General features: G+C 37.5%; 1 protein-coding gene across 16 annotated transcripts in view; it reads left to right on the top strand.

Annotated features, from left to right (window-relative positions):
- Positions 1 to 25,627, top strand: part of NPHP1 (nephrocystin 1) — a 78,957-nt gene extending 53,330 nt beyond the window's left edge. For 10 of the 16 annotated variants that reach the window (XM_039874649.1, XM_039874636.1, XM_039874645.1 and 7 more), the window contains 8 exons: positions 125 to 235; positions 2,461 to 2,543; positions 4,381 to 4,457; positions 5,278 to 5,377; positions 15,151 to 15,263; positions 17,303 to 17,376; positions 22,325 to 22,369; positions 23,925 to 25,627. In XM_039874649.1, coding sequence (XP_039730583.1) covers positions 125 to 235; positions 2,461 to 2,543; positions 4,381 to 4,457; positions 5,278 to 5,377; positions 15,151 to 15,263; positions 17,303 to 17,376; positions 22,325 to 22,369; positions 23,925 to 24,197 — 876 coding nt within the window. In that variant the 3' untranslated portion in view covers positions 24,198 to 25,627. Of the gene's footprint in view, positions 1 to 124; positions 236 to 2,460; positions 2,544 to 4,380; positions 4,458 to 5,277; positions 5,378 to 15,150; positions 15,264 to 17,302; positions 17,377 to 21,015; positions 21,179 to 22,324; positions 22,370 to 22,508; positions 22,563 to 23,924 lie in introns of those variants that run through there. The other 6 variants (XM_039874638.1, XM_039874639.1, XM_039874642.1 and 3 more) reach the window with 6 other exon arrangements.
- The last annotated feature ends 345 nt before the right edge of the window (positions 25,628 to 25,972 follow it).

Genomic DNA, 25,972 nt, shown 5'->3' with positions numbered 1-25,972 from the left:
TTTTGTTTCCTTTAAAATACCTTTATTATGATTCAAAGGCATAAACCATTTACAGGTGAATGGAGCTGAAACCTGCCTTCCAGTTTAAATTTTTATTAGTAACTTTGTTTTCTTATTGTTTCAGATTACTGGTATCTTGCCCTGCTTGCTTGATGGTGATTGTTTTCTCAGGTCCAATTCTTCATCTCCAGATCTTGGAATATTATTTGAACTTGGAATTTCTTATATTCGCAATGTATGTCATTTGACAGATAAAGCTTTCTAATGTACCAGTTAAAAGAAAAGTTTTTTTTAAAAAAAAAGCTTGTATCTATAAGTGAAATAATTGAGGTTTTTATATGTAATAGAATTTTAATCCTTGAATAATGAGAATGGCAGTCATTCTAATTTATATTTAGTGCTGCTTTTTCAGTAGCTCTTAAAATTAAAATGGAGATTTCAACATCACTAATCACCAGGGAAATGCAAATAAAAACCACAAAATATCACCCCACACATGTCAGAATGGCTATTATCAAAAAAAACAATAACAAGTGTTGTTGAGGATGTGGACAAAAGGGAACCTTCGTGCACTGTTTTTATGAATGTAAATTGGTTCAGGCTCTATGGAAAACAATATGAAGGTTCCTCAAAAAATTAAAATATCATTACCATATGACCCAACAATTCCACTTCTGGGTATTTATCTGCAGAAAACAAAAACACTAATTTGAAAAGATATGTGCACCCCCATGTTCACTGCAGCATTATTTACAATAGGCAAGATATGGAAGCAACCTAAATTGAATGAATAGATAAAGAAGTGGTACATATATACAATGGAAAGGAAACCTTGCCATTTGTGACAGCATTGATGGACCTAGAGATTATTATGCTAAGTGAAATAAGTCAGAGACAAATACCATATGATCTTGCTTATATGTAGAATCTAAAACAAAAACAAAAATAGAAAAACAAACTTATAGATGCAGAAAACAGATTGGTGGTTGCCAGGGGTAGAGAGGTGAGAGAAATGGGTAAAGGGGGTCAAAACATAAAAAGGAAAAAATAAATAAATAAGATGCATTACTGAGCAACACCAGAAAAGTTTACTGTTGTCAAGTGATTTGTGACCAAAAAAAAAAAAAAACTCTTTTAAGGAAGAAAAACAACCTCAAATTGGATGTAAGCTGCAGATATACTGAAACTTAACAGTATCAACAAAGCCATACCTCAAGTTCTAAAGGTTATCTGCCACATAATATATAATATATACCTGGAAGAAATACACCATAATTCAACAACAATTACTTATAATCTTAAATATGACCAAGAGCTTAGAAGGTAAAAAAACAAAACAAACCAATCTGTTTCCAATAAAAGAATTTTCCTGAGGAGGCCCCGCTCAGAAATTTACATCTGTATCTCATTAGCTAGAATAAGAAGGGACATATGGCCACCCCTAACTGAAAAGGAATCTGAAGGAAAAGCACTTTTTTAGCTAGGCATATTGCCTTTCCCTCTCCCTATGGAGGGAAAAAAAAAAAAAAACTGAGGTTCTTATAATAAATAAAAAAGGTAGGGATAATATTGGGCAGGAAAATAATTAAAAATAAATAAAAGTGTATTTGTTTACATTTATAGCCCAAGTGACATCCATGTTTTTAAAGAATGAAGATATGAAAAGATGGGACTTTTCAGAAAGTAATAGAAGATGCTCGGTGGCATTCCAATGTAGTAGTTCCCCTCTATCCTAGAGTACAGAGTACACTTAACCTTGTGTGAGTGTTCTAATTAAGGGACCTGGCGGAGTGGTGATTTTATAAAGGGAACATTGGAAATTTGGATTAACTTAACATCATGTAAACTATTGAGCTTGTGGGCATGGGTCTGTTATAGTAATCATATGCCTCCATATTCTAATAGCTTGAAAGATGTAGTATATGTATGTGGTCTTATGGTAACCCAGAGAGCCCACTGTTCTGACATTAATGGTATTATACCATCTTTTCATTTCTTTAAGGCAAATTCATCCATATGTGTCATAGTGGGTAGGACAAGAAAGCAGGTCCCCCAAGTGAATTCTGGTGGCCTCTGACATTTGACAGTAGGGTAAAGTTCTGAGCAGGAAGATTTTTGATCAATTTTAACTTTCTCATTCCATCTTTCAGTGAGACAAGACTTCATGATCTCACGCATTATCAATGTGATTGAGCTCATTCCACTCAAGAGACAGAAGCGGCAGTTGTCACATCATTTGGTCTAGGGCTTTTCAAGAACAATTTAACGTGATGAGATTGTCACTTTACCATCTGGCCTGCAAATACAAAGGGACTCTGCTGTGTTTCACTTTGTTTTTTTGTGAAGAATTTTTTAGTTCTCAAGGCAAATAATAATTTTGTTCCTTTAAAAGGACTTGGTATGTGCTTATAAATTTGACTGCTTCAGACATTAAGTTTCATCTACTTTTTTATTTCCTAGTCAACGGGTGAAAGAGGAGAATTAAGTTGTGGCTGGGTGTTTCTTAAACTTTTTGATGGCAGTGGAATTCCTATGCCAGCAAAGTAAGTTGGCTATATATTTTTTCCAAGTGGGTAATTTTATAGAAATTCATTTTTTAAAATCTAGATACCTCAGATTTACAGAATGTATGTTCTATTAGCATTTTAATAACTTGTGGGGAGGGGGCTTTTAATGTTGATTTTAATGTTCTTTTAGGTAGTATATGAAAATAGTATGTACAGTCTCATCCTAAAGAGAAATAAGTAACACATATAGAAAAGGGATTTTAAAACCTGTTTGCACCAACTGTCTGCTGAGAATGTTCTTTCAGTAATTTCCTATGGAATTAGCACATTTCGCAGTGCTAAAATAGAGCCTAATTCTCTCTAAAGAGAGGGAAAGCTAAGTCCAGGATCCCCAAATCCTCTATGACTCTGCCTTTCTTCTGTAGATCGTACATTGAAATTGTCCTGGCAGCCACTGTAAACAAATTTAAAACTTGAGACCAAAAGACAGACCAGTAGCAAATATTTGCAATATATACATGACAGTCAGAATGTTATTATCCCTAATATAAAAAGGGCTCTCAAAAGTTGAGAAGAAGAAAATCTAAATTTTAAATGGGCACACACAGAAATCTAAGTATAGGATATAAACAAGAAATTAACAGAGACACAAGTGGGTGCTTGATCAGCAGGGTGATGACAGAGATCTCAGATTTGCAATTATAAAATTCAGGGCTCTAGTCCTAGCTCTGCCTATGTTACTGTAGGCAGGTTCCTTAATGTCTCCAAGCATCAGTTTCCCCCAACTTTAAATATTATAATAGTTCCTAAACCCAAAGGTTTGATTCAGATAATGCTCCCCACTCCATCTCTCCTGACACCACAGATGGACGTGACCTCCTTACCACAGGACAGAGGTGAAAGTCCTTACTCCACTAGTCCTCTGACATCACCCAGTGGAAGGGGGAAGCAGCATTTTATTACCGCCTCCACCCTGCTATCTTAGATGTAGAATCCCGGGCTTCTTTAAGATTTGAGAGTTTTTTCGTTTGTTTGTTTTTAATAATGATCAGGGTTTTAGTTGTACTTTGTAGGAAGGAAAGGTATGTCTATTCAATTTTTCCTAAAGTGGAGTCATAGCTATTATTTTTAATGAGTAGGAGGCCTGTGTTTTGATATAGAAACATTTACAAAGTATATGATTATGTGAAAAAAGCAAGCTGCAGAATAGTACATATACTGTGACTCGACTTTTGTTTATGAAAAACTATGTGCACATCTGTGGGAGGATTTATGTAAACTGTTCCCAGAGGTTGCCCCTGAGGAGCAGGAGTGGGGAGCTGGTACAGTAAGATGAAAGAGGCTTTTTACCTTCCCCTTTCTACACTTTGGCAGTTTGTAGCTTTAAAAGAAAACATGTTTATTTTGAGACTTAACTGTATTTTTTTGCACTCACATAGAAAAAGATAGGTCAAGGGGCTACCAAAAGGAGGGGGATAAAGAGGGAGCTTTCATATTTTACTTATTTTTATGCCATTCAAACTTTTACAACAATCTACGTGTTACTTTTATATTTAAAAATAATATAAATTCATAATGGCTTTATTTCAAATGTTGACTCAAAACATTTGAAAACACATTTTAAATAACAAGCCATTAAAGTCAAAATAATGACATCAATTAATCTTTCTTATTTTAATGTGGAAAAATATATTTCTGCAGTTAATAGTTAAGAAAGAAAGAAAGACTTTATTTACTGAGATGATACCTCACAGAAGAATCAACAACTTTCATTCTCATTTACCAACGAAACATAAATAAAATGTCTCCAAATGTATCTATGTTTCAAAATGTCCATCACAGGTCTTCGTCATAGCATACCCTTCTTTTGTAGGACTTACGAACTCTACCTGAATGGTGGCACCCCTTATGAAAAAGATATTGAAGTGGACCCTTCAGTATCCAGAAGAGGTACAGCTCTTACGATTCACTTTCCTTACTTTCCTTAGAGATCAAACAAACAGAAGAGTCACCAGAGAAAAATAGCTGTATTCTATTATGTAAATAATAGTCACATTTAAAAAATGTGTCATTCGACATTAAAATTTCAGTCTTTTTTTTTTCAGTGCTTATATTCTTTGTGGTACCTATGAGACTCTACTGTAGGAAATGAGGAATCATGAGGAGGCCACATTTTATCCTCTCTGAATACTCTGTTGAATTAGTAGAACAGGCTAATTCAGAGATTGCCTGTCCCTAGTCAACAGGTGGAGACATTTGAAGTTATGATGTACATGCCAAGTTGCCCTCCAGAAATACTGAGAACCTTTTAAATATGTTCACTGACCAGGCACTGTACTAGATAGATAATGGGGAATGGAGAGTAAGACAGATGTGATCTTTGCCTCATGTGGCTCAGAGCCTGACAGCATTTAATCTACCCCTCTGACCCTGATACCTGCCCGTCTTTATTTCATGACTCAGGACACACAGCACTACTGCTGCCCTGGCAATGCTAGTGCCCACTTCTTGGAACAGGAAGGAGTTGGGTTTCTGAGATGCAGGTGGTTCAACCTAAACTCTGACCTGCTTTATAAACTCCCTTTTCTCTTTGTAATCTGGTGACATCACTGTTTGAAGCTTCTGATGTAGTGGCAGCTCCAGGAGTAGACGCTGGTGCTGAAAATATTTTGTTCTATTATAACAAACTACTTCAATTTATTATTAAAAGACTTATTATACTCACTGTCCCAGCACTTAAAATTTTGACATTTATTAACTTTTTTGAAAGCACATGGGAATGTTTTCCATCAGATGATGACAATGAGAAGGCAGCCTCATCTTCTGGTAAAACTGAGAACTTTGAGCAGAAGATCGAGAGACATACTCAGGTTGGTATAGCTTTGACTTGTCCGGTAAACTTTGGTCACTCAGTGTATGTAGAACATCTCTGCTTTTGACTTTTCCTCCTGCTTGAGCATCTTTTGTTGGTTATTTTTTCCTCATTAAATCATCTGCCAAAGATCAATAGGGAAATGGAATAGTAATAAAGTTCAGATTAGCTTATTCTTCTATTTACTAGTTAATACAAATGATAGATTTGGTCAGAAATAGTATAGAAACTTCTAAGTGAGGCTTACTGATCCATGAGCCTATCTTCAGGAAACTTTTTTTAAATGTTTGTTGAGGTATAATTTAGGTACAACAAAATTAATCCTTTTAGTTTATAGTTCTTTGAGTCTTAACAAATGTATATAGTTATGTAACTACCACCACAATCAAGATAGAGAATGTGTCCATCACTCTAAGCCAGTTATCTCTGCTGCTTTGTCATCAGTGCCCCAGCGCCAAGCAACCATTCATCTATTTTCTTTCCAAACAGTATTGCCTTTTCTAGAATGTCATATAAATGAGATCATGCAGTTTGTAGCCTTGTAAGTCTGGTTTTCACTCTATAATGCTTTTGAGATTCATGCATGCCGTTGTATGTGTTAATAGTTTGTTCTTTTTTTGTTCTAGTTAGTACAGGCACACCTCGTAGATACTGTAGGTTTGGTGCTAGACTACCTGCAATAAAGCGCATAGCACAGTAAAGTGATGTTTTGGTTCCCCGATGCATATAAAAATTATATACTACTGTAGTCTACTGTAGTCTTTTAAGTGTGTAAGAGCATTATGTCTAAAAAACAATGTATGTGCCTTAATTAAAAATACTTTATTGCTAACAAATTCTAACCATCATCTGAGCCTGCCGGAAAAATGGTGCTGAAAGAATTGCTTCACGCAGGGATGCCACAAACCTTCAGTTTGTTAAATCACAATATCTTCAAGGCACAATAAAGCAAGGTGTTCCTGTATTCCATTTGGTGGATGTACCATAGTGTGTTTATTCAGTTACTAGTTGATAGACATCTGGGTTTTTTCCAAGTTTTAGCAATTAGGAAGAAGCTGCTCTAAGTATTTGCATATGTTTTTTTTGTATGTGGACATATGTCTTAATTTCTCATGGGTATAGACACCTACAAGTGGGGTTGCCTGGACAGATAGTGTTTGTTTACTTTATAAAGAGCTGCCAAACTGTTCTGCAAAATGACTATACCATTTTAAACTCTCACCAGCAATGTATGAAGAATTATTCCATATTCTTGACAACACTTGGTATTACCAGTTTTTTTTCTGTTTGGACCATTTTAATAAGTGAGTAGTGGTATCTCATGGTAGTTTTAATTTGTATTTTCTTCAGGGAGCTTTTACACTAGTAGAATCCCAGGTCTATCATTTTCTAACTCAGGAACCTCTTGGACAAGTCATTGAACCATCTCTCTCAAGGTCTCAATGTCTACATTTTTAAAATGGGCACAATAGAAATATCAACCCCATAAGCCATAATGAGGTTAAGTTTAATGAAAAAAAAAAAGGCACATAGTAAAGCACAGTAGGTATGAACTATAATTATTGACTACAGTTATGATTATGTAAACAGATAAATGCAAATATAGTGCCAGGTAGTTGGTGCTATATGTCAGGGGTCCCCAACCCACAGGCCACATATCAGTACTGGCCCATGGCCTGTTAGGAAATAGGCCACACAGCAGGAGGTGAGTGGCAGGCAAGTGAGCGAAACTTCATCTGTATTTGCAGCCGCTCCCCAGCACTAGCATCACCACCTCAGTTCTGCTTCAGATCATCAGGCATTAGATTCTATAGGAGTACCAGTCCCTGGTGCCAAAAAGGTTGGGACGGCTGCTATATGTCATAAAATTTGTCCAAATGAAGGTGTGCTATGTAGCTGGTAAGATCAAGGGGCATTTGAAATAAGCTTTGAAAGACTGGACAGATACATTGTGTGAAGGTGTGAGGTGTGAAGGAAAGGGCCTTTTCATAGGGGGTACAGTGAATGGAGGTAAAGGGAAAGCATGGCACAGGGACAAGACTGATGCAGTTGGACTGTCCCACTGCAACCTACTTATTGTTGCAGTTATCAAGAAGTAGGGTAATATTTGACATCGCTCTTAGCAATAACTTTTGAATATGTCTTCTCTTCCTGTATAAAAACTTGGCTTACCCCTCTGAATGCTTGCTTTTCTCATTCTAGATCATGTTCTTAATTTAGTTATCTCTAATACTAAAATGTGTTTTATAATTATAGTAGTAACAGTTAAATCTTTCAGTAACCATTAATAATATATTTATGGGTGTTATTCATTCTTTTGGCTTTTTTTCCCCTTAGATGTTCACAGAGCCTATGCATTCCCTTTTTTGGCCAATCTTTCCTCAAAAAATTGTTATTTTTCAAGATTAAAAAAAAGAAGCATGGTAGCAGTCTTTGTAACAGAAGAGCTAACATCCTGTTTGGCCTCATTCTTCCTCCTCCTTTACCTCTCTCTACCCACCATTGATAAGCCCAGAACCCAGAGCTCTCCTGAGCATGTCCTTCAGCACAGCTCTTAATAATGTTTCTTTGACCCCAAATACTGGTTTGCAGATATGTTTTACAATCTAGACATCAAATCTGACTGGGTGGTGCAGAGTTCGGATAGGTGAGCCCTTCTTCCAAGGCAGTGAACATTCTGTGTGCTGGGCTTTTAAAGAAAGCTCCTGAGTCCTTGCTCTCCAGACCTCAAGAACTGGAGGGCTTATTTGATTGTAGCACACAGTAGGCACCGAATATGTTTACCTTGAAGATCTTCAAGGTAAAGATCTTCCTTCTAGTGTAAATGTGTACATCTTGGGGGCTCTGCTCAGCCTCCTGCAGTCCCTGGGCCTCCCCTGTCCCACCTTGTCTTAGAGTGTTCTCTCCTCTTAGAACCCACAGAGAGACTTGACTACAGTCTTGAAATTGCCACTCCACTTTGCATGGACTGGAAACATATATACCTGGTAGTGTCACGTGCAGGTTGGGGCACCTTGCTGGTGGGCTTTAGGCTCAGGCTGGCTCTCACAGAAACCAGGCCATAGATGTAATGAAGCCAGAGGACCCAGGATTGCTTCAGTGCCAGGGGGCTGTGGCTATGGGTTCCAGGTGAAAGGCTGGGCACCAGCATGGGTACTTTTAGGCATCAGTGCTCTGAGCTTATATGCCCTGGAGGTAGAGACTAAGGCATAACTGATCCATCTCTGTCTCTTCTTCCCCGACCTGCCACCTACAGTGGATGGAGAAGGCATGAAATAATGTGCCATCATCTTCTTCCTTTCCTTCAAAAGTACCTCCCACCTCTGTCCCTGCTCTCTGTTGCTTATAAACTTCACCTTGGTTTAGCCAAATTTCTCTGTTTAAAGGAGAAAGGACAAAGGCTCTTTGCATTATGCCATACAATAGTGCCGTCAGGACCGTGGGCAGGAAGCCCAGTTCAAATTTGTATTAGTGCCCATTTTCACCCAGATCCTTGCCAGTTGGCCTCCTACTGCCCCTTCTCCAGCTAGTAGGCATACATGCGAGTACACTTGGTGTCAGGAGACCTGTGAAGATGCAGTGAATCAATGTAGACTCGCCTCCTTTATCAAAGAAACAGTAGCAGAGTCTTGCCCATGGGTCTCATTTTGCAGACAGTGACCCTCTCTGCGTGAGATGAAAAAGGAAGCAAATAGATTCTTCAGTTTCACCAAGATGTGTCTCTAATTTTGGAGCTGTTTTCCACAGAGGTTTAAGTTGATACGATTTGTCCAAAGGTCCCTGATGAGGGAAAGCCCTGAATTTAGGCTCAGACTCCCAGTGCCTAAGTTTTGCATACTGGGAAACACTGTAGAAGTAGACTGCATGTGTGTGTATATATTTGTTATAAATTTGTTTTATTTTTCTTTGCCTTTTTTATGCATTCTATCTTTTTTCTCTTTCACTTCCATTGTATTATTGCTAAAAATAAATGAGGCAATAGTATTACTTGCCTAGGGCCCATTATTACGTGCACTGCACTTCTGCTACCAGTTTGTTGGTCTATCTGTGAGTACAGGAAGTATATTTTTACTTCTTCAGTGCAGCCAACCTTTTGTAACTCAGAACTTTCAGTCTTCTTGGGTTTGGGAAAAATCAGAGGATTTCCCTAAAGAAAACTCTAATATAAAAGAACAAGCAGCATTGTTTCATGTTCTGGAGAGGTATCAGAAGAAAGGAGTGCCTGCACTGTGTGAGGAGCAAGCTGGAGGTGATGCCTGCCAGACAGAGAGAGCAGGAGGATCTGTGAAGAAGGAAAGGGTAAAATAGAAGGAAGAAAGGTTCCATTCTTTCCCTAGCAAAATTAATGGCTGTTCTTCAGCAAGAGACATGAGTTTCGGCATGCGGCTGCAACACTGCCCACATGGGCCATCAACCAGTGGGTGGGACATAGAACAGCCTTGGGAATCACAGCATGAACACTAGGAAGGCATGTAGAGGCATCAGGGCCACTTAAATGGCCCCCTGCAGCTAGTCTTTGAAGAAGTCTGGGTCAGATATACACAAGATCAGAATTTTAGCAGGGTTAGAAAGAGATGATTTCTAACTTTGTGTATCAAATGTTATATATGAATGTAAGTGTGACAAGTGAACCTGTCTTGTATTTTTAGATGTTTCTAGAAATGCAGGGGTCAGGGAGTAGTTAAGATTACTTATTTAAATTTCATGAAATTAATTACCCATGGGGGCCTATTTGTTTCTGTGCCGTCATAGGGGTCACATTTATTCTGTTCGCTGTCAACAGGCTGGAAGCCTGTTACCTCTGTGAATCGTGTGCGTGTCTGTGTGTGTGTGTGTGTGTGTGTGTGTGTCCAAAATCCTCATTCTAGAAATGACAGAGGATTAATTTATAAAAGTTAAGGTCTCTTTTAAAATTTTTGGTGTTTCTTCTTTGCCCAAAGACATATTCCTTTTTGATAGAGGACATTGTTTGCAAGGTTTCTGATATTTTCTATATGGTCTTCCTTCAAGCTTAGTGACAAAGTTCATGCATTTCTAAAAGTAACATTTAGAAAATGTATATTTAAAATAATTCAAGACATTTTCTTGAGTATCTTCTAAGATGACGCCTATATTCAATATATTCTCAGTAAGTATTTAGGATTTTGAAGCACTTGTCATGTTTCTAGATTATTATTTTGAAATTTAAGTATTGAAATTTTTTATTCTTAAGTATTTTCTTCTTTTTGATGCTATTGTAAATGGAATTGTTTTAGTTTCCTTTTCAAATTATCCTTTGTTAGTGTATAGAAACATGACTGAATTTTGTATGTTTATTTTATATCCTGAAACTTTGCTGAATTTGTTTATTCTAACTTTTTGTGGCATGTTTATGGTTTTCTACATATAAGATAATGTCGTCTATGGACAGAGGTGATTTTACTTTTCCTTCCAAATTGGATGCCTTTTATTCCTTTTTCTTGCCTGATTGCTCTGGCTAGGACTTCCAGTAATATGTTGAATAAAATTGGTGAAAGAAGGCATCTTTACCTTGGTCCTAATCTTAGATGAAAGCTTTCAGTCTTTCATCATTAATAGGAATATTAGCTGTGGGATTTTCATATACAACCTTGATTATAAGTTGTATATGAAATTTTCCTTCTATTCCTAGTTTGCTGAATGTTTTTTATCCTGAGAAAGTGTTGAATTTTGTCAAATGCTTTTTTGGCATTAGTTGGGAAGATCATGTGGATTTTTTCCTTCATTCTCTTAATGTAGTGTATTACACTGATTGACTTTTTTACAATGTTGAATCATCTGTGCATTCCAGGAATAAATCTCACTTGATCATAGTATATAAACCTTTTAATATGCTGTTGAATTCAGTTTGCTAGTATTTTGTTGAAGATTTTTGCATCACTGTTTATAAGGGTTATTGATCTGTAGTTTCCTTTTCTTGTGTCTTTGTCTGGCTTTGGTATCAGGGAAATGTTTCCTCTTTTTTTACTTTTTTGGAAAAGTTTTAGAAGGATTGGTTCTTTAACTATTTGGTAGAATTCACCAGTGAAGCTATCAGGTGCAAGATTTCTTTGTTGGTAGATTTTCGATTACTGATTAAATCTTCTTAATAGTAATAGATCCATTCAGATTTTTTATTAATTTGTGATTTAGTCTTAGTAGGTTTTGTGTTTCTACAAGTTTATCTATTTCATGTAGATTATCCAATTTTTTGACTTAACAATTGTTAACAGTACTCTTATAATCCTTTTTATTTCTGTAGACTTAAAAGTGATGTCTACATTTTCAGTTCTGATTTTAATCATTTGAGTCTTTTTTTCTTAGTCCATCTAGCTAAAGGTTTGCCTATTTGGTGATCTTTACAAAGAACCACACTTGGTTTCATTGATTTTCTCTATTGTTTTTCTGGTCTCTATTTCATTTATGTCTTCTCTAATCTTTATTATTTTCTTCCTTCTGCTACCTTGGGGTTTAATTTGTTCTTCTTTTTTCTAGTACCTTAAATTATAAAGTTAGGTTGTTGACTTGAGATCTTTCTTATTTTTTAATATAAGTATATATAGCTATACATTTCCCCCTTAATACTGCTTTCACTGTGTCCCATAAGTTTAGGTATGTTCTGTTTTCTTTTTCATTCATCTGTAAGTATTTTTCCCCTTCCTTTTTATTTTTATTTTTTTACTTTTTTTCCGGCTTTATCGAAATATAATAAACAATTAGTTTATAATAAACAGTTAGTTGCTCGTATCAAGTTTTTTTCAATTGTAGTTGGCATATATTAGTTTCAGTTGTACAGCATAATAATTAGAGATCTATATAACTCAAAAAGTGATCACTCCACTAAATCTAGTACCCTTCTTCCCCCTTACATATCTATTACAACATTATTAGCTATTTTCCTTATGCTATACTTTATATGCTGATGTCTATTTGATAACTATGCATTTGTATAATTTTTAATCCTTTGCCCTTTTTCGCTGCCCCTCCAACCCCCTCCCATCTTGTAGCCCTCGAAATATTCTTCGTATCTATGAGTTTATTTCCATTTTGTTGTTGTTGTTTGTTTTGTTCTTTAAATTCCACATGTATGTGAAAGCATGAGATATTTGTCTTTATCTAACTTCATTCAGTGCAGTACCCTCTAAGTCCATCAGGGCAATATCTTTTTCCATCCCTTTCCTTTTAGTCTGTATGTGTCTTTAAATCTAAAGTGAGTCTCTTATAGGCAGCATATGTATGGGTCTTTTTTTCTTATCCATTCAGTCACACGATCTTTTCCATTTGAGGTACTTGTTGATAAGAATGTAGTTACTACCATTCTTTATTCCTGTTTCGACACACGTTTTTTTCTTCTTAAAGAAGTCCCTCCAGCATTTCCTGTAATGCAGGCTCAGTGTTGATAAATTCCTTTAGCTTATTTTTGTCTGGGAAGCTCTTTATCTGTCCTTCAACTCTAAATGATAGCTTTGCTGGATAAAGTATTCTTGGTTGTATATCCTGAGTTTTCATCATGTTGAATATTCTGTGCCAAGCCCTTCTGTCCTGCACAGTTTCTTTTGAGAAATTGGCTGCCAGTCTTATGGGTGCTCCCTTGTAGGTAACTAACTGCTTTTCCCTTGCTGCTTTTAAGATTCTCTCTTTGTATTTAACTTTTATCATTTTAATTATGATGTGTCTTGGTGTGGGCCTCTTTGAGTTCTTCTTTCTTTGGACTCTCTGAGCTTCCTGGGGTTGTATGTCTATTTCCTTCACCAGGTTAGGGAAGTTTTCCATCATTATTTCTTCAAATAGCTCTTCAATGTCTTGTTTCCCTTTGGTAACCCTATGACGCAGATGTTTTTACGTTTATTATGTCCCATAGGCCCCTTTAAGAGGCATCTGCATATGCCACTGCCATACCCTCTCCCACTCAGCCACTCAGGACTGGGCAACCTCACGTCTTCACACCCTTCTACTTTCTACCATCGCAAGTTGATTATTTCTCTCCCTACTTGTAGTGCTTCTGTTTATCTAGATCTCAGGTGACTTTCCTTGCTGTTTGCTCCATATTTCCATCCCAACTTTGAAGTGGTCACAAGAAGGATGAACAAAGCCTCTATCATCTATGCCACTTTTAGGTGCCTCCTCTCCTTTTCTTTATGATTTCTTTTTTGGCCCATTGGTTGTTTAAGAGTGTGGTGTTTAATGTCCACATATTTGTGAATTTTCCATTTTCCTTTCTGCTATTTTCACTTTCATTCCACTGTGATTGGAAAAGATACTTTGTATTATTTCATTCTTTTAAATCTATTAAGACTTGTTTTGTGGTCTAACATATGGTCTATCACAGAGAATGTTCCATGTACATTTGAGAAAAATGTGTATTCTGCCATTGTTGGGCATAGTGTTCTTTATATATCTGTTAGCTACAATTGGTCTACAATTTTGTTCAAGTCCTCTATATCTTTATTAATCTTCTGCCTGGTTGTTCTGTCCCTTATTGAAAGTGGAGTATTGAAGTCTCTTACTATTATTGTAGATCTGTCTATTTCTCTCTTCAATTTGTCAATGTTTGCTCTGTATGTTTAAGAGTTCTAATGTTTGGTGCATATATAAGTGTTGTAATTTGTTGGTGAGTTGACCCTTTTCTCATTATATATCTTTCTTTGTCTCTTTTAACAGTTTTTGGGCTTAAAGACGATTTTGTCTGATATTATTATTAGCCATCCCCACTCTCTTTTGTTTACTGTTTTCATGGAATATCTTTGTTCATCATTTTATTTCAACCTATGAGTGTCCTTAGATCTAAAGTGAGTCTCTTGTAAGTAGTATATTGTTAGATACTGTTTTCCATTCTGCTAATCTGTGTCTTTTGATTGGGGAGTTTAACCCATTAATATTAAAGTAATTATTGATAGGGAAAGACTTATTATTGCCATTTTGTTGTTTTCTGTATGTCCCAATGATGTTTTAGTCCCTCATTCCTACCTTACTGCTTTACTTTGTTTTTGATTTTTTGTAGTAACATATTCTCTTTTTATTTCCTTTCAGGAATATTCTATAGATTTTTTCTTTGTGGTTACTATGGGGACTACACATATAACATCCTAAAGTTATAACAATCTATTTTCTGCTGATACTAACTTAACTTCAATACTGAGATTTATTTTTTGTTTTTGAGCCCTTACTGTGTACCAGACATTGCGTGAAGCACTCTTTTAATCCTTTAGTATCCTTCTAAAATGCAAGTATTACTCTCTCCATTCTGCACTTGAGGAAACCAAAACACAAGGAGAATAATTAATTAACCCAAAGTCCCATAGCTAGAAAGTTGCAAAGTCAGAATTCAGTCCAGGTCTACCACACTCTCTCCCATGTTCCACCCAGCACCATGAACGGTCTGAACTCACGTTTCCTCTGCATTCATCACATCAGGTGAGATAGCCACATGGATTTGTTAAAACCTGTAGCTGACTAGTCCCTTTCTTTCCAAAACACATAATTGATGACTTTCATTTTTTATTTGACATTTAACATGAGTATATAGTAAAACGGAAGCACAGGAATGGCAACGCAGAGTTGAGACTTGAAAGTGTACACAGAAAAAATGTAAGTTGTCTAAAGTTTAATGTGGCCAACTTAAAGTGGAAATTTTCCTTATAATTGTCACAATTTTTCCAATAATGGAACAAAACTTGAAACTGTTCATTAAAGTAATAAACATAGCTTTAAAAGACATTGTACATTGGATTGTAGGGGATTGTTTAATGAATACATTTTTTTCTTCTTTAATAGTCTACTGCCGGAAACATTAATTGGAAGTATGAGCTCCATTCATTTGTTGATATTTTATCGCCAAATTCTTGGAGATGTGCTCCTGAAAGACAGGATGAGCATGCAGAGTGCTGGTAAGGGGTCTTTGCAATTTCCTTTTGTACAATAACTCATGATGCTTTGAGTAAACATAAGCTATTTCAGCCTATGTCATCTTCTGAAGGTAACATTTAAAATAAAATTTTAAAAATAGTAAAGTCAATAAATTACTGCAGATCCAAAGCACTGTGCTCAGTGTGTATCCTGAGTGCAGTATGTATTAATTCTTTACAATATACGTATTTTCATATTTTAAATTCTAGAGATTTGAGGTCCTGAAATTCAGATATAATCATATTTTATTTTAATGTCTTTGAATAATCTGTTTTTACCATATGTTTGATATACACATCATCTTTTTAGGAAGAGACTGAAATCACCCAAAATAACTGGTTCTTAATGCTCAAAGTGTAAATATCAATGGATTAGCTAAAATTGGTGAATCCAGATAACAGATATTCAGGAGTTCTGTGTACTGTTTTTACTCTTGCAACTTTTATTAAGCTTGAATTTTTTTTCCAAGATGTTAAAAAATAAATTTTAAAAATTAATGAGTTGTCACACACGATTGAACTTGTAAAGAGGAATGCATGTGTTGTAAAAATTGTCTTCAAAAAACAGTTTAATTTTATTGGACTTTCTCAAATTCAGTAAATCAGTAAGAAGGTATTATTGAGTGCCTGCTATATGCCAGGCATTGTGAGACAGGCATGGTTATTCCTACTCTAGTGGAGCAACAGACCTTAAACATAAAATTACATGAGTAATCCTTTTCACCTTTTATAGTAAGTGTTCTGAAGGAAAATACACAATGAGAGCATACGGTAAGAAGACCGGAATTAATGTGTAGGTTGAGGGAAGCCTTCTCTGGACAAGGCATATTTAAGATAAGACCTGAGAGAAGAATTAGACATATTGGGGAAGTGAGTAGGGGGGTGACTGGATAGAGAAACCAGCATGTCTGAAAACCCAAGGCAAGAAAATTGTGTTTGAAATTGAAGCGATTGAAATTGAAAGCAGCCGAGTACGGCTAGACAGAGACAGTGAGAAGGAGATTCCTGTGATGGCTTAGCACTCATAGACTGATAGAATTTATGATTAGACAGGAGTCTTCTCTCAGCAGCTTACCACCTGGATAAGTAAGTAGAAATGGAACTCATAGTCAGAGGACCACAGACATTTCTCAAGGAGTAATTATAACTCAAAGAGAAGGACAGTTAAACCTTTTAATCATCACTTACCTTTGAATTTATTTCAATGACTAGAAAAACTTCATGAATGACATTACTTCCTTTTTTTCCCATGGCACCATAAACCTTATTTATTTTTTATTTATTAAATTTATTGGGGTGACATTGGTTAATAAAATTATATACATGACTTCTTAAAAAGATAAGGCTTATTGTCCTGTAGGTAAGAAGTTTACTCAGAATTATTGATTTCATTTGAACCTGACCATCAGAATAAACCTAGTAAAATCTGGAGAAAGAATTTTTCTCTACTAAAGACACAAGATCATTTCCAAACTGTCCTTCCTGATGTGCTTCCTTGCATAGGCCTTTCATGTGCCATTACCTATTGCAGAATATCAGTATTCTACACAGTATTTAGACATGTGGCCAGAATCCCCAATTCTCGATTCCTTCCATTTTCATCCACCACCATCCGTGTGTCTGGGATCTTTCCCTGAGTGCTGGTAGACTAAAGTGAAGCTCAAGCAGCCTCCTTTCTTTTGGCACTTCCTGATTTCTCTTACCACACCACAGTCATAAGGAAAAAAGAAGTTGAAGAAAAAAAAAATTCTAGCCTTATTCTGTTCAGAGCCTAAATGCTCCCACCCTAAATGCTCTGTCTACTTGGTACAAGATTCATTCCAAAACCCTAGGGTATGAGAATAAGAGCAGATAAAGCTTGAAGGGCCAGCTTTGAGCTCCTAGAGGTTAAAGTTTGAGAATGTGTTATCAACATATCATGTGGCACAAAAATTCTAATCTGAATGAATGTTTTTATGTCTATTGCAGTAAAATACATTGGATAAAGTTTGTATAAAATCCGGTTGGTCTTTGTATTTCAGAGTTTATCAGTAATCCCGTGCTGGCCACCTTCCCCAAGCTCTTGGAGCAGCCTGATGTGATGGATGCACTCAGGGTGGGTAATATGCATCATCATGGGAACCTGATGGATTCTGCAAGCAAAAGCTTTACCACTGAACTATATATACCCTTACATCTGATGGGTTCTGAAAATAATTAAACACCACATTAGTGAGTTCTCACACCTGCTCTGGGGCTTTTTCCCCCTATTTGGATGACGTCTCCCAATCCTTGTTCATTTTCTAGCTAACTTGGGTTCATCCTTCTTTTCTTAGCTTAAGTATTATCCTGCAGTCCTGGACCCAATAAGCAGATGAGTTAGTGCCTGCTACAATCACTACTGCAATCTCTTGTCTGATTTTTTTTCCTAGTAATTTTTAATTTTTCAATTACAGTTGGCATACAATATTATATTAGTTTCAGGTGTACAACATAGTGATTAAACATTTATAAAACTTATGAAGTGATCACCCGATAAATCTGGTACCCATCTGATACTATACATGGTGATTACAATATTATTGACTACTTTCCTTATGCTGTATTTCACATCCCCATGACTATTTTGTAACTACCAATATGTACTTCTTAATCTCTCATTTTCACTCAACCCCCTAACCTGCCTCCTATCTGGCAACCATCAAAATGTTCTCTGTATCTTTGAGTTTGTTTTTGTTTTGTTTATTTTGTTCTTTAGATTCCACACGTAAGTGAAATCATATGGCACTTGTCTTTCTCACTCTGACTTATTCCACTCAGCACAATACCCTCTAGGTCCATCCATGTTGCTGCAAATGGCAAGATTTAATGCTTTTTTATGGCTGAGTAATATTCCATTTTATATATGTACCCCCTCTTCTTTATCCATTCATCTATTGATGGAAACCCAGATTGCCTCCATATCTTGGCTATTGTAAATAATGCCGCAAGGAATATATGGATGCACATGTCCCTTCGAAGTAGTTTTTTGGGTTTCTTAGAATAAATACTCAGATGTGGGATTACTGGGTCCTTCTTTGTCTCTTGTTACAGCCTTTGTTTTAACGTCTCTTTTGTCTGGTATAAGTATTGCCACCCTAACCTCTTTTTTTCTTTTTTCATTTCAATTTTCATGACATATCTTTTTCCATCTCCTCACCCCCAGTCTATATGTGTCTTTCGATCTGAAATGACTCTCTCATAGGCAGCTTATGTAAGGGTCTTGCTTTTATTATCCATTTAGTCACCTTGTTTTTTGATTAGAGCATTCAGTCCATTCACATTCAAAGCAATTGTTGATACTTATGTAGTTATTACCATTTTATTATTCATACTTTTGGTCTTTTTTTTCTCTATTTCTTTTTAAAGAATTCCTTCTAACATTTCTTCTAATACTGGTTTGTTGTTGATATACTGCTTTAGCTTTTTCTTGTCTGAGAAGCTCTTTATCTTTTTTTTTTTTTCAATTCTAAATGATAGCTTTGCTAGGAATGATAGTCTTGGTTGCATGTCCTTGCTTTTCATCACTTTAAATATTTTGAACCATTCCCTTCTGGCCTGTAAAGTTTCTGTTGAGAAATCAGTTGACAGTCTTATGGGAGTTCCTTGAAAGTAACTAACTGCCTTTCTCCTGCTGCTTTTAAGATTCTCTCTTTGTCTTTAACCTTTGCCATTTTAATTATGATGTGTCGGTGTGAGCCTCTTTAGGGTCACCTCTTTTGGGATTCTACTTCTTGGACTTATACGTCTATTTCTTTCATAAGGGAAGTTTTCCATCTTCAAATAGATTTTTCAATTCCTCGCTCTCTCTCTTCTCTTCCTGGTACCTCTATAATGCAAATGTTGGTATGCTTGATGTTGTCCCAGAGGCAGGCACAGGGTTTACCTACTCTGCCATCTTGACCGGAACTCCTCTTGTTTATTGTTTCATTCTTGACTTAAGATGGCTACTAATTGTGTCTTAAGAACAAAAATATAAAATGATCTGTTAGATAAATCAACTGAGTTCTCAGGAGAGAGTCAGGGCATATATATAACTTTTTATTTAATTTGACATATTCTGTCTGTTGTATGAAATAGCAGCTAGTTGAACCATATGAAATCTCCAATTTTCAGCCATTTTTTGACCTTCAAAAATGTCAGTTTTATAAGTTCAATTTAGTATATCAGGGTCAACGAATATCACAAGACCTGTATGACTAAAGGCAAATGCTCAGATACCATGGTGAGTGCCATGGCAACTGCCACAAGGGAAGTATGACCCCGGTCCTTGGAGACTTAAAGAAGGCAACAAATGAGGACCAGGTCCCTGTTTCACTAAGCAGATCCTGGGTGAAGTGGACCTAATACAAGGCTGGGGCCACGTCGGATTTTGACATGCCGAGATGGGATTAGAGCCGAGATCCAATGTGCCATGTTGGACGTCATCAGTAGATGGGCTTGACCAGTGTGAATCTTATGTCCAGGGGAGGAGTGCAGTAGGTGATGGGTAACACATGAAGGTTTTGCTTCAGGAAAACTACGGACAGCACAGAGAGGTAGAAAAGCGCTTGTGCAGAAGGAAGGTTAGCTGTGTTTGGAGGTGACTTCTTTTGGTACAGAGGAAGGTCATATGGGTCTGACAGAGAAATGAAAGATTTTTATGAGACTTTAAAACTGATTTCATTTGCTGGTTTGGCTGGGGTAAGGGGTCGTTAACAGTACCAATGAAGTTTTTAGCAAAAACACTTAAGAAAATGTTCATGGTATATGATTACCCATAATTTCAGACAAATTTATTTGGTAGTATAGCTAGATAATGCAGAATTTTTTTCTTCCCTTATAAAGTTATTAGTATCACAATATTTATTCATTATGCAGAGTATATGTACATTGATGCATTCAACTAAGATTCCCAAGATCCCACTCTGCTAGGCGCTGTGCCAGGCGCTGTCGCTGAGGTGCTGTGCTGGGCTCTGTCACTGAGGCACTGTACTGGGTGCCATGGCTAAGACGCTGCGCCAGGATCTGTGCTGGACACTGTAGCTGAGGAACTGCTATGCGCTGTGCTGGGCACTGGAATGTTTTTCTAGGTGTGTAACAGTCACAGAATCTGGACTTTGTTGTTATGAGGAATTTAAGGGCTAATCTAGTCCAAATGCTATATTTCCTGATAAGCAGATGGCTCAGAGACATGCCATGACCTGGCTGGCCCTGGAGCTCAGCAGGGGCCAATCCAGCTGCCACTGCAAGTCAGCTCTAGGTGCATCCAGCTATGCCACAGGTTCTTCAAGAAAAGGCATGTGGGTAAAGTTGTTCACATATATTATTAAGTGAAAAATAAGTGCATTTGTGGTATGATTAGTGTGTGAGTGTGTGTGTATTTGTATATGTGCCTATGAAAAGGTCTGGAAGAATAGATTCTAGAAAGGTAACAATGATTACCCTTGGATATCATGGGTTGTTTCATTTCTCTATTTTCGTAATTTTTCCCAGTGAATTATTTGTATAATAAATGATAAAATTTTTAAAGTGGTTTGTTTCTATAGTGTGGTACCTTCTCTTGGTGGTGCCCTGTATGACCTAGGATAAGCCAGGCTGTGCAGCAGTAGCTAACTCAGGTTTCTTTCTTGCTCATGGTACCTTCGGATCAATGGAAGGCCCTACTCCATAGTCACCCAAGGGCACAGGCTGATAGTGTCATCTATCATGAACAACTGTCTCCCTCTGTTGCCAGCTGCCCCTCAGGAAGAGAGAAAATGGGGAATTATCCGTGGGCTTCCCACTGCCTGTGCCCCAAGGTGACATGGACCAGAAGCAGTCACCTGGCCCCACTGAACTTCAAGGGAGCTGGTGGGTAGAGTCTCCTGTTTGCTCCAGAGGAGAAAGAAGCAATCTAGGTGCATAGTATTGAACTCCCCTCCCACATGCATTCTCTGTTCCCTGCTGAGTTACAGTGAGTGAAACCCCTGACACAGGTAACTCAGTGAAAAGTGAAGTGGGACTCTAAAACTTAAATAATGAACAATGAGCAAATGCTACCATCTGGTAAGTCTAAAGCTGCTGAGTGATATTTGTGTTAAGCCAGATTTCTTTTAAGTTTACATTATGATGTGTGTGAGCTTCCTAGTGTTAGCTTAGCTAAGTTCAGTTTGTTGGTGGTGCTTGGGTGATAGTAATGGCACCTGGCCTATTTAATGAAGTACTGTACTAAGTATCAAACTCTCCAGGACTCACATGCACAGCAGTTAGTAGGTGGAGGACCACATCCTTTAAGGTAGTTCTTCCCAGGAGTAACTTAGAATGTTTGGGGACATGGCTCGTGAAGGGCACAGCAATGGTCTCTTGGTAGGAAACTTCTTTATTTCATGGAGAATCTCTGTCTTGGTGCTACCCCAGGGCCTCCCTACTGAAAAAGAGCTGATGCTTCCATGGAACCCATGAAATCAAGTGCCAACTGGCACAACCCAAGGCCCAGGAATGAGCAGCTTAGTGCGTGGAACTGGTACCATGAACATTTGACTCAGACTTCTGTGAGATTAATGAAACTCTGGGTTTTTGTTTCTTTAAAGAAGCGTTGGTGAAACCTCATGGGCACATTGAAAATGTTTACCACAAGCTGTACTGTATTTATGTCAACCTAACCATGTCATCAGGGCAGACAGGTGTGGTATTTGGCAGACAGGTGTGGTATTTGGCAGAGTTTTCTATTGTCATTACTGTCTCACCTTAAAAGCTTGCTGGGGTTTTATTGTTCGGGCTCTGTGTTTGTGCAGTTTGAATGTATGTGTTAGTGTTTCACTGATTCTATTCTTAAATTAGTTTTAACTTGTAAGAAGCACAGACTGCTGGGGCATCTTTCCCTGTCCAGTCATTCTGGTTCCTAGTTATTAGCAATAGCTGCCTGCTGATTCAGTTCTTATGGGTGTGAGTTCCACACAGTGTCTTAAACCTTGTCCATAGTTTCAATTACAGTGACATTGTGGAACTGTGGCAAAGACTTGTGAACCATCAGATTAATATAATATTTCTATTTCCTTTTTTAGATTTCATGGGCTGAGAAAGAAAGCACATTGAAAAGATCAGAGAAGGTAATATGCTTTTCCACATAGAACTTAATATTTATAGTGCTCAGTGTGTGCTTGCACATCCTAATAATGCCTCTTTTTTAACTAAAGGAGCCATATACATAATTCTTTTTAATCCATTAAACTGTCATTATGGTTACAGATACATTCCAAGGGCCTGGATGACCGATTCCTAATGTGAAAAGAAACACTTGATCAGGTGCAAAGAAACATTCAGATCACTGAGTTTCATTTAGTTGAAGGGAAGTTTCTAAACCAAAGTATCCCAGTTGACTATCAGATTTAACTTATTTTTAAAAAATTCCTCTAGCTCTCAAAGTCTATATCAAGTAACAAAAAGGAAGAAGAAAATTAGCCTAAGCTGTATCACATATTGAAAAAGTGCATGGCTCGTGCTTACATTGCTTTAGAAGCATGGTCATTACAAACCAAACAGCACCTGCACTAGTCTGTAAGTAATGACAACTACTGTAAATCTAGGATTCAACGAACTTTTTCTGTGAAGGGCCAGATGACTTTGTGGACCATAAGGTCTCTGTCACAACGACTTAGCTTTGTCATAGTAATGCAAAAGCAGCCATAGGTAAATATATGAGCCTTGCTGTGTTTCCATAAAACTTTATTTATAAAAAGAGGCAGTGGGCCTCATTGCACCCATGATCCATGGTTTTTGTACTTCTAAAAGTGTTATCTGCAAGGAACATGGGAGAACAAACAAACTAAAAACCCTAAAAATTGGAGGGAAAGTGTAAAAATTGTGTTCTTAGTTGAGCTTCCCTTTGACCAGTACCATCTACATTTGACCTTTGCTAAATGAGCAGGTTTAATGGTATTCTAGCACAGCTGTGGACAAGGTGTTGGGTCTGAGGCCTGTAGAAATTGCCCCCTACACAGGGTGCGCTTGGAGGGGCAGCATCTGTGTGCAGACTCCACTGTATGTGGATACTTTCTCCTTCAGAATGCTGTGCTCTGTAATTCCCACCACAGCCTGTCAGTGTCAGCGTTGCTGACAGTGTTGACATTGCAGTAGTCTTGTTATCGTGAGTGGGGGATGGTGGGGGTGGCCTGACTACAAATCCTTACTCCTGGTGTCTCCTTTCTCTGGATTTCATGCAGAACACTTGCTGCCCTTCTCTTATAATAACTTGACAATTCTCTGATGTGTTATAATCAAATTAAGTGGATACAGCTGACTTCACATTATGTTTTAGTTGTATTTACTTGGACTCACACTCTTGTCACCAGAATTAGACTTCAGCACCCCATTCTCCTTGAAGGAAAGTGTGAGACACCCTCAGTAGGGCGTAAGACAGCTTAGGTGTCAAGGAGCCTACCCCAGAGCCTCAGAGAACTGCTCAACTCTGTTCCATGGTGACTTTTCTTCCACTGAGAGGGGCTGTGTCCTGACTGAGTGGCTGGTGCAGAGCTAATGACCTGCCAGGCACCATGACACCTCCATCCCACCCCTTACGGCTTTTAGTTCACAGAGTTTATTGAATTTAACACTTAACAAATAATGATGCAGATCCATTCACAGTTAACTGTGGTGTTTTCCCAGAAAGACAGAGAGTTCCTGAAAACTCTGTTTCTCCTGATTTACCATGACTGCGTGGTCCCCCTTCTCCATTCAACACTCCTGCCGCCATTCAGGTGGGCAGAAGAAGAGACTGAGGCTTCACGATGGAAAGTCATTGCAGACTTCCTGAAGCAAAACCAAGAAAACGAGGGCTCCCTCCAAGCTCTGTTGTCACCAGATGGAGTCCATGAACCTTTTGACATTTCGGAGCAGACCTATGACTTCCTGTGTAAGATAAGAAAGAAAGCAGCCTGACGTGACCCCCAGTAAATTTAAATTTACTGTACTTATAGATTTGTATAAAAGCAAGACTTTATCAAAAGCTGAATTTATGATGATTCAAGTAAGTGAAAATTTGGAATTGAAGATATTTGCAGATCATATAACTGATACATCTAGTATCAAGAATATATAAATATGTGATTATTGCTAATGGGATTTATTTTCTGAAATGAATGGAGAAATCAGAGTAACCTATTTGAGAAAGTTATGTTGTTAATCACTTAATTCAGTCTAAGATTTGAATGTTATTTATCTTAATTAGATATAAAGGAAGAGTTTTGCCTTTTCAAGTCCATATAATAGGAACTCTTTCAAAAAAAAAAATGTTTAGGCTTCGGGGAATGTGTAACCCATCCCTGTGTCCAAGAACATAGGTTTGTTGCATTTCAGATAAAACTGTGAGTGCTAGTAAGTTGTCCCGTTCGTTGATAATGATGGTACAGCTGATATCTGTTGAGTACCAACTGTGCATGCTCTCAGTTAACTAGGTTAATCCCCGCAGCTTCTCCAGGAGCAGGAACAGTTTTATTCCATATCACTACTGAAGGGACAGACCAGGCAGGTTAATGAATTGGCCACGGTCGGAGCTAGTAAGCGACACAGCTAATAAACCAAGTAAAGATACCATGTATCGTTTTCTATAAACTAGGGTGCTCCCCTAGTCAGTGCAAAATGTTTAAGAATTTTATGTGAAAATGAAACATGAGAAGGCACTTGAAGAAAAAACATGGTGAAATTAGAAAAAATGTAACCTAAAAATCAGAATAGCAACGAAGGTAACTTTTTTTGACAGTATGCTACCTTAAAAGAGGCATTTATTTTTAGAGATCCATCATATTATAAAACTTCCAGGCTACATCTTACTCAGCTTATCCTAAAGTCTTAAACTAAACTTAACTTGGGACTCATCTCAGAAGTTAACATGATACTAAAGGTTCCCGGTCACAAATATGACGGGAAAACTTAGCCTTGGACAAGATATTCTGCTCTGTCTCCAAGAGCAGGTTTCTCTGCCTCTATCTCCTCTGCCCTCGGTGACATGTGGGAAGCCGAAGGTCAGATGCCCCCTTCCCAAGATGGTACCCCTTCCTCCCCTGGGCCTACTGCCCTCCCCAGTTCCTGCTCCTGCTCAGTGGGAGGTGGTGAGAGTGCACAAGGACTTCAAACCACTCTGTCACTGAGTTGCCTCCTCTTAGGTCCCTGCAGTCTTATTTGAAGGAACATGAAGCCATGTCACTCTCATTGTGAAGATCATTTTTCTATAGAATCTGTAATTCCTAAGTTTCATCTTTTTTAATCATTTAGCTTATTCTTAACATTAAGCTAGAGTTGGGCATTTTAAATAAAGAAACTATTGCTGATGAATTCCTTTCAGTGAATAAATGGAGAGAGCTTTCTTGGAATGTTTTTACTTTCTTCCATGTTCATTTGAATGTGTCATGATCGATGAGTGGGGGCAACTTCATAGTTTCTGACACATAGAAAAACATAGAGACATGAGAGAAGACGTAATGCTTAGGCCAAAAAGTGAGGCACCCAGGCAGATAGTCTGAATGAAGGGGACAATTCACAGGGGTGAGGGTGGCTCCGCCATCAAGAGACTCCACATTCTCTCCTCAGTCAATGGAATCTTTCTTTTTAAGAAACTAGTCTTTTTAAATGCCACTTTTTGGCTTCCAAAACAGAAAGATGTTGTCAAGGAGCCAAAACCATCCTGGAAATGAACCTTGGGGGCTGCATCAAGAAGC

The sequence above is a fragment of the Pteropus medius genome, unplaced genomic scaffold (assembly GCF_902729225.1).
Source record: "Pteropus medius unplaced genomic scaffold, Ma_sr-lr_union100, whole genome shotgun sequence".
In the NCBI taxonomy this organism is placed as follows: Eukaryota; Metazoa; Chordata; class Mammalia; order Chiroptera; family Pteropodidae; genus Pteropus; species Pteropus medius.
This window is presented reverse-complemented; position numbering and strand designations above follow the sequence as displayed.